The following is a 14,772-nucleotide window of genomic DNA, read 5'->3' on the forward strand; positions in this document are numbered from 1 at the left end:
TTGCAAGTCCTTTATGAAACGGGCCCCAGATGAATAGTCAATGAAACCAATTGATATTCACTATAATAATGTTCTGATGTATATTCCTGTCTATCATGCAGGGACTCGTAGTATGACAATATCTTAATTGTTGATTGGGCTACCCTGTTGAATAAATATGAAATAGATAAATAAATCATACTCTTCCCTCCTTTGAACCCTGTACATGAAATAGATTTCTATGGAAATTGTTTATTATACCAATATCAAATTGTAATCACCAGGCCTATGTATAAAAAAAACTGTATATAAAAAGGAGACAACTATGAGTTTTAGATATTTGACATTAACAAACCTTGATATTTCTCTTTGTTTATTCTTCTTTGCAGTCTGGATGCTATTGTGGACCATTACAAGAAAGAAGAGATAATTGATGGCTTCCGATTATTGGACCCCACTGCACCGAAGGTACATTCCTTGTAATTCCACATCAATGGCATCAGATATAATACACTACAAAGGGAAATTTTATTGGTCAAATACGATGTGGATTACTCTTCGAAATATCAATGGAAATGAAATGCGTGATAATAATAATAAATACAGCATTTATTACGTGCCATCTATCTAGTATACTATGCTGAGGGGCTGACGAATGGAGGAATTACAGGGGGGGAAATGGTACTCTAGTTACACTTACATGGTATTCTGTGCAATATACTTTTGGAAAGACCTGAGCTTAAACCTGTTATATCTGAAATTGACTGTTTATCAGATCAGATTGTTTTGAGGTCCATTGTATACTTGGTAATTTCATCAAACAATCAACCTTTTAATCCTTAGACATCCATTGTTCTCAGTTCTTACTTCACTTTGAAGAACTTAACAACTTTTCTTATGAAATCGATACAAAGAATCAATTCTCCTTTCACCAATCATTTTTCCCCCCATTCCTATTCTCCACCAACCCATTTTTATATGCCCTGTCAAATGTTTCCATTACCAGAAATTCAAGAACCAGACGACGAGCACTGAGGACTCATCACCGATGGATTATGAAGAGCTACGGAGGAGAAGAAGCAGCGGAATGGGACTTCACATCATGACAGGAATGGCAGACTCTATCATCAAACAGGGACATCTGAGCAAGAAAAGTAAGAAACTTTTGTCTTTAGATGTCATATTTGCTTATTATTTCATTGAATGTAAACTGTAAAATGTTGTTTATATATTTGTATATGTTTTCAGGGCTCGAATTAAGAATTTAAAGGGGCAAGGCCATTTTTAAAAGGGCACTTACGGGGAAGGGCAGGCATTTTTCACTTTATGGGACATCCAAGGCCACCAAAAAATGGGCATCAATAATAAATGCACTTTTCAATGGGGCACATGCACTGGATTACCGCAGGGCACCAAGGCCACAGCAAAAAAGGGCAGGTATTTTGGCCTTAAGTCTACAAATATTTGAAAGGGCATCAAGGCCATTTCTGAGGGCATCTAAGGCCATGGCCTTGGATGGCCTTGGATTAATTCGAGCCCTGTGTTTTTATGCAAATAAAGAGCACATTGAATTAAATGGAATAATTTAACACACGCATCCCCACCCAGATAAACAACATATCTATTTTTTGTTGTTTCTTTAGGTGTAAAATTTGTGATAATTTTAAGGGTTTTTATTATTGCATGTTGAATTTATTTTGATGTAAAGGGTTATGCAATTTGGCTTATCAGTGGCCAGATTCTCCAATTGCCATAAACCAATTGAAATAAATTGATTGATCAATTAAATAAATAAACTTTACTTACTTTCCTTTAGGAGACACCTTGCACTTTCTCATTATTCTGAATGTTAACAAAAACATGGAATATGATTAGAAAGAGAAAAATATGCTGGAAAAAATTGTCATTCCCAGTGGAGTATGTGGGACCATTCCTGAATAAAAGCCATTTAAGTTTAGTTAATTTATTAAACACATTAACTTGGCAGTATGATGAACATAACACAATAAAAATTGTGAATGTACTCTTCAAATTTCATTTTTAGATTTCAGTTATTTCATAAGATGGATTCTCTAAGTGTCATTCAAAGTTGTTGAATACTTCATATGTTGGCCGTGAGTGAGGTCATACATGTATGTGCAATTAATGATGAAATATTACGGATAGTCTAGTTCAATAAATCATTGATCACTTTATTTTTATCAGGTCAAAAACACAAGAAATGGAAAACCTACTTCTTCTTACTCAACTCGACAGAGCAACATCTGTATTACTTCGACAATGACGCGGTATGTATAATTGTAATAATTCTCAAATTGTCTGCTTTCATTTGTTTCTTTAATGAAAAATGTTAGAGCATCCCTTTATATCTAATAAAATGTGGTTTATTGACAAATACCTGACTTTAATTCAGCATAGCTCAGAGTATGAGCTTTGCCAAGATCTTAGATATTTTGTTGCCAAGCCATTAAACGCTTGTAAATTGCAATGAGCAAACTACCTCAGGAATTGATTTTAGGTAACAGGTTATTGTGTTTTATTTTGTTTTAATAGCGTACCAAACCGAGGGGGCTGATTGATCTGGGTTATGCTTCCGTCTATGCTGTCCATGAGAGTCTGTTTGCCAGACCCAATTGTTTCCAGATCGTCGTGAGGGCACTCAACGATCTACAGGTCTTTTACCTCAACGCAGAGTCGCATGAACTCGAAAAGGTGAAAATAATATTACAATACAGTTGTATTTGATATAAATGAGAATAGCAGCTTTGACAAGGCTTATACATCAGGAAAAGTTGCAACCCATAACAAAATTATCAATGTCCACTCAAATTTTACAGTTGCAGTCTTATATATTCTCATCCCCATTGTCAACAAATAAGAATCAATGTTTTAAATCTGCAATCAATTGCAAATTTTTGTGTAACAAGGTAAATTTGTGTTCTCTGTCATGAAAATTAGCAGTTAATCACAGAATTTGGGATAACTAATCAAAATTGTTGTTGCATTTGCATATTGTTCAAATTCCTAATTGTTAACCAACTGCCATTCTTGTCCAAAATCTGCAATTGATTGCAATTCTGTGTGTAATGAGGGCAAGAACTATCATTTTTCTTCATCAGGAATGGGTCCAAGTGTTACGTTCGTGCTGCAGCAAGGCCGGGTGGACAACCCAGTCCCAACGAGGGAGTCGTAAACGGCGCGTCAAGCAACTCAAATCGCTTCGTCTGCGAATCCTGGAAGCGCATAACATCTCCAGTAAGCAGATACCACATGCTTACTGCGTGGTTTCACTCAACGAGGTCAAGGTGGCCAGGACACCCGTCCAACAGGCTCCAAACCCTGTGTGGGATGAGGAATTCTTGTTTGAGTAAGTTCACTTTGTGCAACTAGGGAAGCCATTTTGGTTAGACTGTGGCCCTGGAATGTGCCATTATTGTAACTTCTATGAAGTCCTTGATTGTGTTGGGCTGCAGAGCCCTGTTACCATAATGGAAGTTACAATATTGGCAAAGTTAATGCTTGGTAAAGTCTTTATTAAATAGCCCCCTGGGGTCTGTTTCACAATTATTATAACATATTTGCGATACCAGTTAAAAGGTACTAAAATCATTCAATATGATTGGCTGGTGGTAAATCTGTTATCGAAATTGTGCATTAAGTGCTATAACTCTGATCCCACAAAGCTTAAGAGGGGCATATTATTGTCTGTAAACAATGACTAGATCTAGATGCCCACCCCCCCCCCCTGGTGTCACTGCAGACAATATTAGTGATTTTGATGCAGTTAATTTGATTCATTTAATTTGTTTAAGATCCATGTAATCAAACAAAATATGCAGGCGGGCCTGTCAGAGTCAACACAAATAAGAAGATATGTTGCCTTTGGTATCTGTTTGACTTAAAGGCAAAATTTGACTGTGAATAGGTCAATAATGCATCTTCAAAGGGGTTTGTAAACCTTGTATCTAAAAATGTAATTGTTTTGAGGAAAGCTTAGAAAATTGTAAAGATATCTGTGTTTGTACCTTTCTTTGTTGCAGTGATTTTCCTGATGAGATTGATTCATTTACCATTGAAATATGCAACGGTGCTAAGAGAGCCAAGTCCATTCCTGTCTGTAGGACGTCCGTCCTGCTTGACCGTTTGACCAACGGATCGGTGTCGGATGAGTGGTATCCACTCATCTCTGCGGCAAATCAGAGTAGATCGGTGGAGATGGGATCGATACGAGCGAGGGCGCAGTTTATATCGGAGACCCTGATGCCTATTGAGGAGTATAGCCGAGTCAAGGAGGTGAGATGTCTTAATGTTTGATGTGTCAGTAGCATGGCAATGGAGCTTGTGAGTGTGAAGGGTCTATTCCACTATCACGATCTGAAACTCTGATCCATCCCAATTTTTACATTGGTGGAGAGCGTGACAGGAATTGCTTGAAATGAGGGTTGTGTAATAGCAATGTTGTGACAACGGGGTAACAGCGGGCCTAATATTCAGATCGACGAGTTCGGCTAAAAAATTTTAACATGTTGAAAATTTCACGCTGACCTTCCCGATCAGAAAACTTTCATTTTGAATCATGAGGGAAGCGGGAAAAGTGTACATGGCGCACAGTCGTGGGATGAGTGTAATCAGGTCTTTCCTAGCATACAAACAGCGGCATGTGGAAGTAATTAATCCCCCATTCATTTGGACAATTTTTATGACTGCAAATGATTTTTGGCTGACTCCCGGTAAGGTGGTTTATTTTCTACCAATCTGAAGGTTGTCAAATCATAGCAACATCAGCATAGTGGAATGGGGACTTCATGCATATAATTATTATGCTGCATTCAACCTACAATGTAGGTGAGGTGCATGGCATGATTAATTTCCTTAATGCATTGGGCACTGATGACAAAGTGGGTGCTTAGGTTTAAGCTGCAGTAATAAAAGTTGCACTTTGTATCCTCAAGACAAAGTTTTTAGAAATCAAAATATTATCTCGTTATTATTTTATTATTATCATCGTTATTTTTACTATCATTATTAGTATTTTCATCATTATCATAATCATCATCATTATGTATTTCTCTTTTCCTTGTGGTTATCAGCTCATCTTTGAGGATTCTGAGTACCAGAACATCTTTGCTCTTGAAGAGGCATGTGCGAAGGACAGAACCCATCTTGCCAGTGTTCTCCTAGACATCTTCATGCATCAGAGGAAAGAGATCCCACTCCTAAAGAACCTCAACTCAAGAGAGATTGAAAAAGAAGGTAATTCTAAACAGAACTTACTCCTTACTCCTTCTAAAGACCCTAATCTTGAGAGAGATTAAACAGAAGGTAATTCTGAACACCACCTTGGGGGTGTTGCAAGAAATATTTGCGAACTTGTGCCGAGTGAAATTGTTTATAAGGCTGTTCAAATGACTTAAAAGCATAAATGTTTTCTTATTTTTAGAACCATATGAAAAAAAGACTATTCCAAATAGTTGCTGAAACATTTCACTATTTTACATCCGTGAAATGCCCATCTATGTTCCATATTTCCTTGATATTGTTTTGATTAAGTTGGAAACTATCAAGAAAATGAATATTTTCGTTCTTTCTTGACTCTAAAAGACTATTTTCATTTGATGTCACATCCGGTCTACCTACATGAAAGTTTACATGTGGGAATTCGGTATGCTATAATATCGTTCTGTAGCCAATTAGTTGGCAGCCCTTGTTCCAACAACCAGATCAACAGCCAATTGCAAATTTGCAATTAATTGCAAGATATATGATCGATTTTGTACAGATCCCAATGTACTTGCGATACCCCATTAGTCTTTTCTCACTACTAAAGAACTTTGACTCTAGAAAAATACAGTAAGAAGGTAATTCGTAACAGAACTTGCTCCTTACTCCTACTCAAGAACCTCAACTCAAGAAAGATTGATAAAGAAGGTAGTTCTCAGCACCATTTACGTTTGTCTCGCCTGCATAGCAGAGGGAGACTATAGACGCCGCTTTTCCAAGGTTCGGTTTTTTAAAGGCCATATCTTTGAAAGTATGTAGACCTAGTTCATGAAACTTAGACATAAGGGTAATAGTGTATCCCTGAATATCCTGTGCGAGTGTCAGGTCACATGACCAAGGTCAAAGGTCATTTAAGGTCAATGAACTTTGGCCATGTTTGGGGTATTTGTTGAATTGGCATCATAACTTTAAAGGTTATGGATCTACACATGTAGTTCATGAAACATAGACACGAGGGCAATCAAGTATGAGTGATAGTTTTGCACACATCTTAGGTAACATGATCATGGTCAAAGGTCATATTTGGTCAATGGACATAGTATTTTGTTATCATATGAGTGTTTTCTCTTGTGAATAATTATTCAATATCTGTTTTCAAAGTCAGCACTGCTGCTATATCGAATCGCGTAATGCAGGCGAGACTGCCAGAGGCGTTCCACTTGTTAAAAGATTAGACTAATAGTTTTGATACATTAACCCCAAAACTGAATCTCACTATTCTATTTCATTACTACATTAAGTCAATGTGTACATGTATAACATAAGCAATCATGTGAAGGTAATGAATATGTGTTTTAATTGATAAATGAAGCAATTTTACATGAATCCACACCCGATCAAATAAAAAATAAATGCATATTTTTGTCTTTGATATTGAATATCTTATGCTTCCTTTCCTAGGTGAGAGAACAACCCTGTTCCGTTCCAACACCCTTGCCACAACATTGATGGATAGGTACATGAAGACCACAGCTCAGAAATTTGTACAGCATGCTGTAGGGGGAGTCATTCTCAAAATCATGGAGTCAAAACAGTCATGTGAGGTAAGAACAGAATTGCAGAGCTACCAAGTCTCACTCATTATGCGTGAGACTCAAGCATTTTGGACTCTTGTTCATCCCCTCAAATCTCTGTCTCACGCTACTATCAGAGCCTATCCCCATATACATTGTACACACTGTCTGTGATCTCACTCAGATTCACAGAAAATCTCACGCATAGCTGGTCTTTGAACTTGGCATCTCTGGAATTGACAGAGAAACTCAACATAAGATGTCGCTACTGCGTAGTGGATTTTGATGCTTACATGTACCCTTTTGTGCAATAGTGGTAGAGATGTTGCTTTGGCCAGGTTGTCAGAGTCATCATAATTTCAATGCCGAGAAGAAAAAAAACGGGACTTCTTAAACTATTACTCTGGTGTGTGTTTTTTTAAAGAAAAAATAAGGAACAAGGATTTTATATAAATGAATTAACAAATGAAAAATGATAATGAATACCCCTTCCAATCGCTCGTGTACCCATTCTTATTAATTTTCTAATAAATTTCCAATAAATTGAGCATTCTTCAAAATACTTGGATGGTAATTTGTGACTCTGAATAAGTGCCCGATGATGGGTTAACTTTCAAACTTGTGCCAATGCGATGGGAACTACACATTGTAGTATTGCAGTCGTGTAGTACAGTGTCCATCCTTGTTACTACTCTCTTTCTTTCTTTTCTTCTGATTGTAGTTAAATCCGCAGAAGTTTGAGAAGGGTGCAGATGCAACAGAGAACCTGGAACATTTACTAGGGTTCCTCAAGGACATTATTGAATCCATATTCAGCTCGACCAATGCTTGTCCAAGGTAAGTACACATAGCACCAAGTTATGTCAATATTGTGGAAGCCGTATTTAGTTGAACATTATTTTCCTGAGGTATGTACACATAGCACCGAGTGGAATCTATTGTATTGAATTCATATTCAGCTCGTCAATGCTTTCGCAAGCTTGGTACACATAGCACCTTGTAAAATTAACATCGTAAATCCATATTGAGCGCAGCCAATACTTGCCCAAGGAATAAATGCATAGCAACAAGTGGAATCAAATGGAATCAAAGTATTTCATCCATAATCGTCTCACCAATGCTTCACCAAGGGAGGAGGTACACATAGCATGAAGGCAAATCAGTATTATCAAATCCATATTCTGCTCGACCAATGCTTGCCTGAGGAAGGTGCACAAGTGAAATCATGTGTGAAAACTGTTTTCATATTACATTTGCCCAAGTAAAATAAATATATTTTAAAGATTTTTCATGTACACGTACGATTTCCCCTTTTTTCTCACTCAAATAATGATTAGCATTTCCTTGGCAAATCTTTGGTCAACTGTGTAATTTTAATACATGTATATGCAATTCATGAATCAATTACTGGTATGAAAAATACACACATTTTTTTCAATTTCATTTCCGTTTATTTGCTTGTACAGTGTAAAAGAGCTTATCTCCTCGAGTTCTGACAGGATTTCTAAGAATCTAAATACTACGTTGAATTAAATTGATACATTTTCTTTCCCCCTTCCCCAAGGGCATTACGATACCTGTGCGCTTGTATTCAGAATGATGTGAAAGCAAAGTGGAAGGATGACCCAGTCTTGCCTGCTAGGGCTGTAGGGTAGGTTTTATCCCAATCAGACTGACCTATATTACATTTAACTTTGTTAGCTTTTGAAGTATACCATGGTAATGAAATCTCCGTCCATTGTATGAGTGTAGTATAGAGTCCATTAAAATCTTAGTTGAGTTACCCATGACTTTACAAAGGGTATTACGGTAGCATTTACACTCAAAAGAAAATACGAAACAGCAGCCTTGTATGTCACCACTTCAAGTCATCATCTGCTTCAATCTGGCCAGGTTTATTACCCATAATGCATTATTCTGCAGTGTAGTCATGTAATATAGACCCACTTGAATAATAACACAAATTCATTACTTAACACACTCATACTTCAATGATCATTTTACTAGGTAAGAAAACAGGTACTTTTCCCTTCAAACACTAATTTTGCTATACAAATAAAATTATATGTTAATTTATTTTCTGACATAGTAATGGTTATCTTAAATGGTATATTTTCAGACTAGCTATTTATAGCACACAGTCAATGAGATACCATACAGAGTGTTGGTTAGTTCATTCCCACTTTAAAATATTATTTTTTACCTATACTGTGATATAAATCACTTTCATATCATTTTGCCCATGCAGGGGATTTATATTCCTCCGTTTGATCTGTCCTGCTGTCTTGAACCCACGTCTCTTCAATATTGTATCAGGTAGGTTGCATTATTAGTATGACTTTTTTATGTAAGGGATGTTTCTCTAGCCTGGATAGCAGGCGCACAAAAGAGGGTCTTGTTTTTCCGATGATGGGAGTGGCAGTCATGACAAGTGACCGTGGCACATCATCAAAATTGAAATCTTAACCAAGGTTAAATTTTAAAATGTCATCATATTTTACAAAGTATTTGGAGCTATGTCTTGACATAAGGTTAAGCAAGTGGCACTGATCATCTTGCACTTGTTTCAGGTCACATGATCAAGGTCATAGGTCATTTAAATTCAATCTACTTTGACCATGTTTGGGATATCAGCATTGAAATCTTGTAAAACCAAGGTTAAGTTATAAAGTTTGAAAGTATTATAAGGACCTCGTTCATGTAGATTGGACATAAGGGTGTCAAGTACATGTATAACTTATCGTCTTGCATGAGTTTCAGGTCACAAAATTAAGTTCAAAGGAAATTTCTGTGATAGAAAATGTGTTCTGAAATCGTAACAATCCTTTTCAATCATGTCATATCCGCAGAGGCCCCATCACCAGTAGCTAGTAGAACGTTGATGATGGTTGCCAAGGCGATACAGAATCTTGCCAATCAGGTGGAGTTTTCTAAGGTAAGAGATCTATCTTTGCTATTTTTGTACATTCTAATCAAATGAAATGATTTTGCAAAGTCCATCGAAAAGCAATGCTTTTAGGATCAAAAATGAAGACCTCTGTCAAATGAAAATATTGATACAATATCAATATAATGTGATTGAAACTGAGCAAATGAACCCTATTTATAAATGAATATGGAAATAAACTGTAAATTGGTAATGATATCATATTTATAGGTGTTGTGGCTCTGAATACTCTGACTGGGCGTAGCTGCTTGCTCATGTTTATCCAAGATATGTGGGGGAAGTTACAAATTGATGCAGGGGTTCGAGGTTTGAGCCCTGGGCCCCGTCTTACAAAGAGTTATGATTGATCCAAACAATTGATCCGATCAATCGCAACTATTGACCACCAGCAACATGAACATCTATTATGCATGTTCAAAATATTTTCTAGCTATGATGTATATTCATTCATTCATTGTTTTCTTGAAAATTCACTGTGCTTCTCTTTGCATACAAAGGACATTGTGCAAATTTTTTGTAGAAAAAAATTATGACACTGATGGATTTCCTCAGAGTTACGATTGATCGGATCAATTGTAACTCTTTGTAAGACGGGGCCCTGGTCATGTCTTTCAGATGGTGACGTTAAAGGTCGTTCCCAGACATAAGTAATCATATATGATTGATACACGTCTGAAAAAAATCTAATTACACACACACACACTCTCACACACAGCTTAGCCGTGCAAAAGCCTTAAGCTGGGGTGCAATTATTCAATAGGAAGATATAAAATGTGAAGTGCTTTATAAATGTTGCTCATTATTTTTAATTTTTTTTCACCTTTTAGGAGCCCTACATGGAGGCCATCAATCCATTCATTGTCATCAACAAGGGGAGGATGATTCACTTCTTGACTGATCTCTGTGTAAGTCCATTGTACACACTGAATATCACCAACACAGATAAGCATGTGTGGGAGAGTTTATTATTATTGCTTGGAAAATGACCTAACAGTTTGCTGGAATACCAAGCTTCATTATTTTGTTCATTTCTCAGCAATTACACATTTTTTACAGACTTGGGTGGTCATATGATTGGGTTCTTGTTCAAACCCCTTTTTAGATTGTTACCACAATTTGGCATTTATCTTTGCTACATTATGGTTTTTTTTTCTTCTCATGGTAAATTACAGCTTGTGAATGGACCTCCCACACCAGGTGACGTACCACCTATAGACCTAGCCAGGCAATTAGCAGCCCTACATCAACTCTGTGTCACTCATCTAAAAGAACTCCAACAACTCAGTCAATCACAGGTCAGTCAGTCTGGAGAAACAAGTAGTGATTTCTACAGACTATTTTTTGTAAGCTACTGCAATCCTTGGGTCTGATTGGCTCAGATCATAGCTGTCAGTTATAATCATTGATTATTTGTTCTGTGAAACACTCCCCTTTGTTGCATATGGCTATCGGGGCAACAGAGTCCTGTATCTCAAATAAGGATGATGTGCTGGTTCGTTGTATGAAAACATGCTGACATAGCTCCTTTGCAATTACGGATCCTACCATGGAAATATAGACTTTTATTGGCTATTGAGGCCTGTTGCCATGGCAGCATTTCTCTGACAAGCTCACTTTGACTCTGTGTGCCTATGGGGAGCGTTTCATCAATATTTTCATCTGACAAGTTGTCAGATCTGACATCTTTCCATGATTTTGATTGGCTGAGGGGTACTGTTCCTATGATAACTGTCTGATAAAATGGGACTTGACGGATAAAATGTCCGACAAGTCCTTTTTTAAGTCTCAATTTAGGAAAGGGCATTGTTTTATGAACATATTTTTATTTAGTCTATGCAGATTGCATGACCAGCAATGTGTGTGTAGGTTTTCACCTGGATCATGCACTACCACCAGGGGAGATATTTTTAGTTGTTAGAGTTGCTCAGTCGTTTAAAAGTTATATATGATGTATGATGACTTCTATGAAAGAAATTCAATTTTTTATAATCATGTAGCCAAGTAGAGAATGATCCATTCATTGCACGTAATATGCAGTACAACTTTTTCTTTCCCCCCTTACAGCCTAGTTTGAAGTATCTCCTCGGTGTGACGGAAATGCTGAACCAGAGGCGGATCTATTACGTTGGGCAGCAGGGCGCAAACCAGGGCTTTGGTACTATGTCGTAACTTGCAGCTCTTGTGCAATATTCGGCTTCTAAGTTTTGAAATGTCAATGCTGTTCATCGAGCTTCATACATTATAAGCATTATGTTTACCCATGTTTCATTGTAATGTTTCCCTGTCGTTCAATTTAACATTTAGAATTATAATCCCTGAAGGTAACTCTTCATGAATATGTAGTAAAGTTTAGGGTTAGGGGTATGTTAGTCCTTGCCATTGATTAACTAGCATATTATTCCAGAATTGATCAAATACAAAATCATGTTTACAAATCCAAAACATATGTATTTAGAAAGAATAATGTATTGATAATTGAGCTGATTTGTTTTTAATCTTTGAATAACAGATTTTTAAGGGGTTATAAGAGCAGATGTCTGTTATATATATATTAATCAATTATATTGATTTCATTCATGTATGCTATTGCATTTATATTTATTGTACTTGATTTGATATTGTTAAAATAATTCATATTAATTTTGTATATCTGGATCTGTGATTTTGTGAGTAATTATTATATTTACCCTCTTTTTTACAAACCCATCGGCTGTTGTTAGTATACCTGTTATGCTGCATGACTCTGTTTATTTAATTTTTTTTTAGACAGATATATGACCATTCAGAGGTAATTGTCGAATCCCGACTGATAGCACTATCAGTCACCAGGGGTGATAGGTTATGTGGCATGTGAATGCTCTTTTATTGTGAGTAGAGATTGATTGCTAGTTGTGATCTATCACCACATGTGATCATCAATGTGCTATGGATATTGTATTGAGTGGTTGGAGCCTTGATAGATCATGGACCATGTCTCACAAAGGACCATGTGCTACTGTGGGCTCGTTATGGTCTAGTGGTTCTGACTCTCGCCTTTCAAACAGAGGGTCGTGGGTTCGAATCCTAGCCATGGCGCGTTTTCCTTCAGCAAGAAATTTATCCACACTGTGCTGCACTCGACCCAGGTGAGGTAAATGGGTACCGGCAGGAAATAATTCCTCAAAAAGCTGTGCGCACCAGAATCAGTACACAAGCTTAGCCGGGGTAATATAGGAGCGCCTTGAGCACCTAGCAAGGTGGATACGTGAGCTATACAAAGGCTATATTATTATTTGCATTTGTGCCATATTGCATACCGCCATGAACAGTTTGTATTTCACATTGTGATGCATCATACATCACATGTGAATAACATGTTCATAATGTGCTAATGACATGTTGCTGATCACCACTGGTGATTGATAGTGATATCCATGTAAGTGGTGATAACCTAATATTCCATTACTATATGGAACAGGAGAGGTGCTAGAAATTAAATTCTGGAAAATCCATGACTAGTCTCAGCATATTACATGTATGGATCTTGGATTGCTTTACAGTTGATTGTTCTGGGCTCGGTATGCAAAGCCGAGTGTTTGACCGTGGGGTTGATCATTACACTTAATTTCTGTATATTGATCATAATGTGCATTCATGCATAAAAAAATCTATTGTATGACCAAGCTTTGTGTAACAGACCCCTGTTATGTAACGAGCAGTTTTGAAACTAGCATTGTATCGATTGTGCAGAAATTCATGGTCTGAATGAGGAGCATTTTATTTTTATTGTCTTCCTTCTTTTATTTGCAGTTTTGTTTATTATTCATTTATATTTAGTTCTTGGTGTACTGAATTACCCACCTGTAAGATCTGCAAGCATCAAGAATGCCTACAAGTGATGTGCTGACAAACAAAACATCATATAGCTTTATGGCAAAGAACAGCATTAACAATGCTGAATCCGAAAATGCTAGAATACTCAGTTCAGTCTACTAAAAGAAAAACAATGAAAACATGACGCAAAAACTCTCTGGACAGTAAGATGTTGGGTTTTTTAATACTGTTCATCCTTTCTAAACGCCATTCAAGGCTCTTTTTTTGTCATGTAATGTTGCAAGTTGTAATCAAATGCCAGTGAATTTGCGTGATTTGAAGAAAAAAATTCAATATTGTATTTATAAGCGCCTTGTGAAATTTTGTTCATTAAAAAACTTGGACTGAATGAATTCTTTTTTTATTTGCTAATACAATGTACATACTTAAAGTGAATATTCTCCTGAACAATATAGCCACTTACTATGGATGGTATAGCTGGTATTAACTGCCACCTCAAACACTAGAACAGCAAAATAAAGCCTCCCCCTATAAAAAAAAAAGATCTGTGATTAAATTCAAAGCTACATGTAAATTATGATTAATAGACCTCGCTTCTCTGCAGCTGATTCCTAAATCATTTTGTTCTCTATTGCAGGATAGGGTTCTTTTATGAGCATTTAATTTCATTTCAGCTTCTTAAATTGCTGAGATGAAACATATTTGTTCATATATTCTAAATATTATCAAATTTTTAGATTTGGACTCTCTCTGCATTATCTGACAGGAGCCTCGTCCTTTTGACTTCTCAGGCATATCTTACATCTTCAGGGTTTTCTTTTTCTCTTCTCCCTTTCCTCTTTTGTTTTTTCATCAGGGAGTATTTTTTTTTGGTATTGCAAATAGCAAAATGTCACATATGAAGCATGTTGTTTATATCTAAGACTGTCCAAACTGTTGAACCCTTTCCCCAAAAAAATAAACCGCTAAAATGATTTTATGTTAATGTACAATGATTCTCATGTTCATGATAATAATTATAGATATGATTTATAATGTGCAAAGTCCTATCTGCATAGTGCCAAGTCCTATCTGCATAGTACCAAGGCGCAATGAAAGACAAGGGAGGAAGATAAAAGTGGCCGTCAGATGGTAAAACGTTCTAACTCGAAAATTTGACTTTTTGAGGTAAATACACTTTCCTGGTAATGTGAGGGTTCTCTTTCCAATGGTGCTATCAAGAAAATCCCATCATGTCTT

At 36.6% G+C, this 14,772-nt stretch overlaps 1 protein-coding gene across 1 annotated transcript in view; it reads left to right on the top strand.

Annotated features, from left to right (window-relative positions):
- Positions 1 to 12,805, top strand: part of LOC121415765 (ras GTPase-activating protein 1-like) — a 29,343-nt gene extending 16,538 nt beyond the window's left edge. The window contains exons 9-23 of the mRNA XM_041609090.1: positions 369 to 447; positions 986 to 1,133; positions 2,185 to 2,267; positions 2,533 to 2,691; positions 3,099 to 3,346; positions 4,020 to 4,272; positions 5,070 to 5,232; positions 6,661 to 6,803; positions 7,495 to 7,610; positions 8,338 to 8,424; positions 9,022 to 9,089; positions 9,623 to 9,708; positions 10,548 to 10,625; positions 10,893 to 11,015; positions 11,785 to 12,805. Of these exons, the coding sequence (XP_041465024.1) occupies positions 369 to 447; positions 986 to 1,133; positions 2,185 to 2,267; positions 2,533 to 2,691; positions 3,099 to 3,346; positions 4,020 to 4,272; positions 5,070 to 5,232; positions 6,661 to 6,803; positions 7,495 to 7,610; positions 8,338 to 8,424; positions 9,022 to 9,089; positions 9,623 to 9,708; positions 10,548 to 10,625; positions 10,893 to 11,015; positions 11,785 to 11,889 (1,939 nt within the window). The 3' untranslated portion in view covers positions 11,890 to 12,805. The remainder of the gene's footprint in view (positions 1 to 368; positions 448 to 985; positions 1,134 to 2,184; positions 2,268 to 2,532; positions 2,692 to 3,098; positions 3,347 to 4,019; positions 4,273 to 5,069; positions 5,233 to 6,660; positions 6,804 to 7,494; positions 7,611 to 8,337; positions 8,425 to 9,021; positions 9,090 to 9,622; positions 9,709 to 10,547; positions 10,626 to 10,892; positions 11,016 to 11,784) is intronic.
- Positions 12,806 to 14,772: the final 1,967 nt, after the last annotated feature.

This window comes from Lytechinus variegatus, chromosome 5 (assembly GCF_018143015.1).
Source record: "Lytechinus variegatus isolate NC3 chromosome 5, Lvar_3.0, whole genome shotgun sequence".
Taxonomy (NCBI): domain Eukaryota; kingdom Metazoa; phylum Echinodermata; class Echinoidea; order Temnopleuroida; family Toxopneustidae; genus Lytechinus; species Lytechinus variegatus.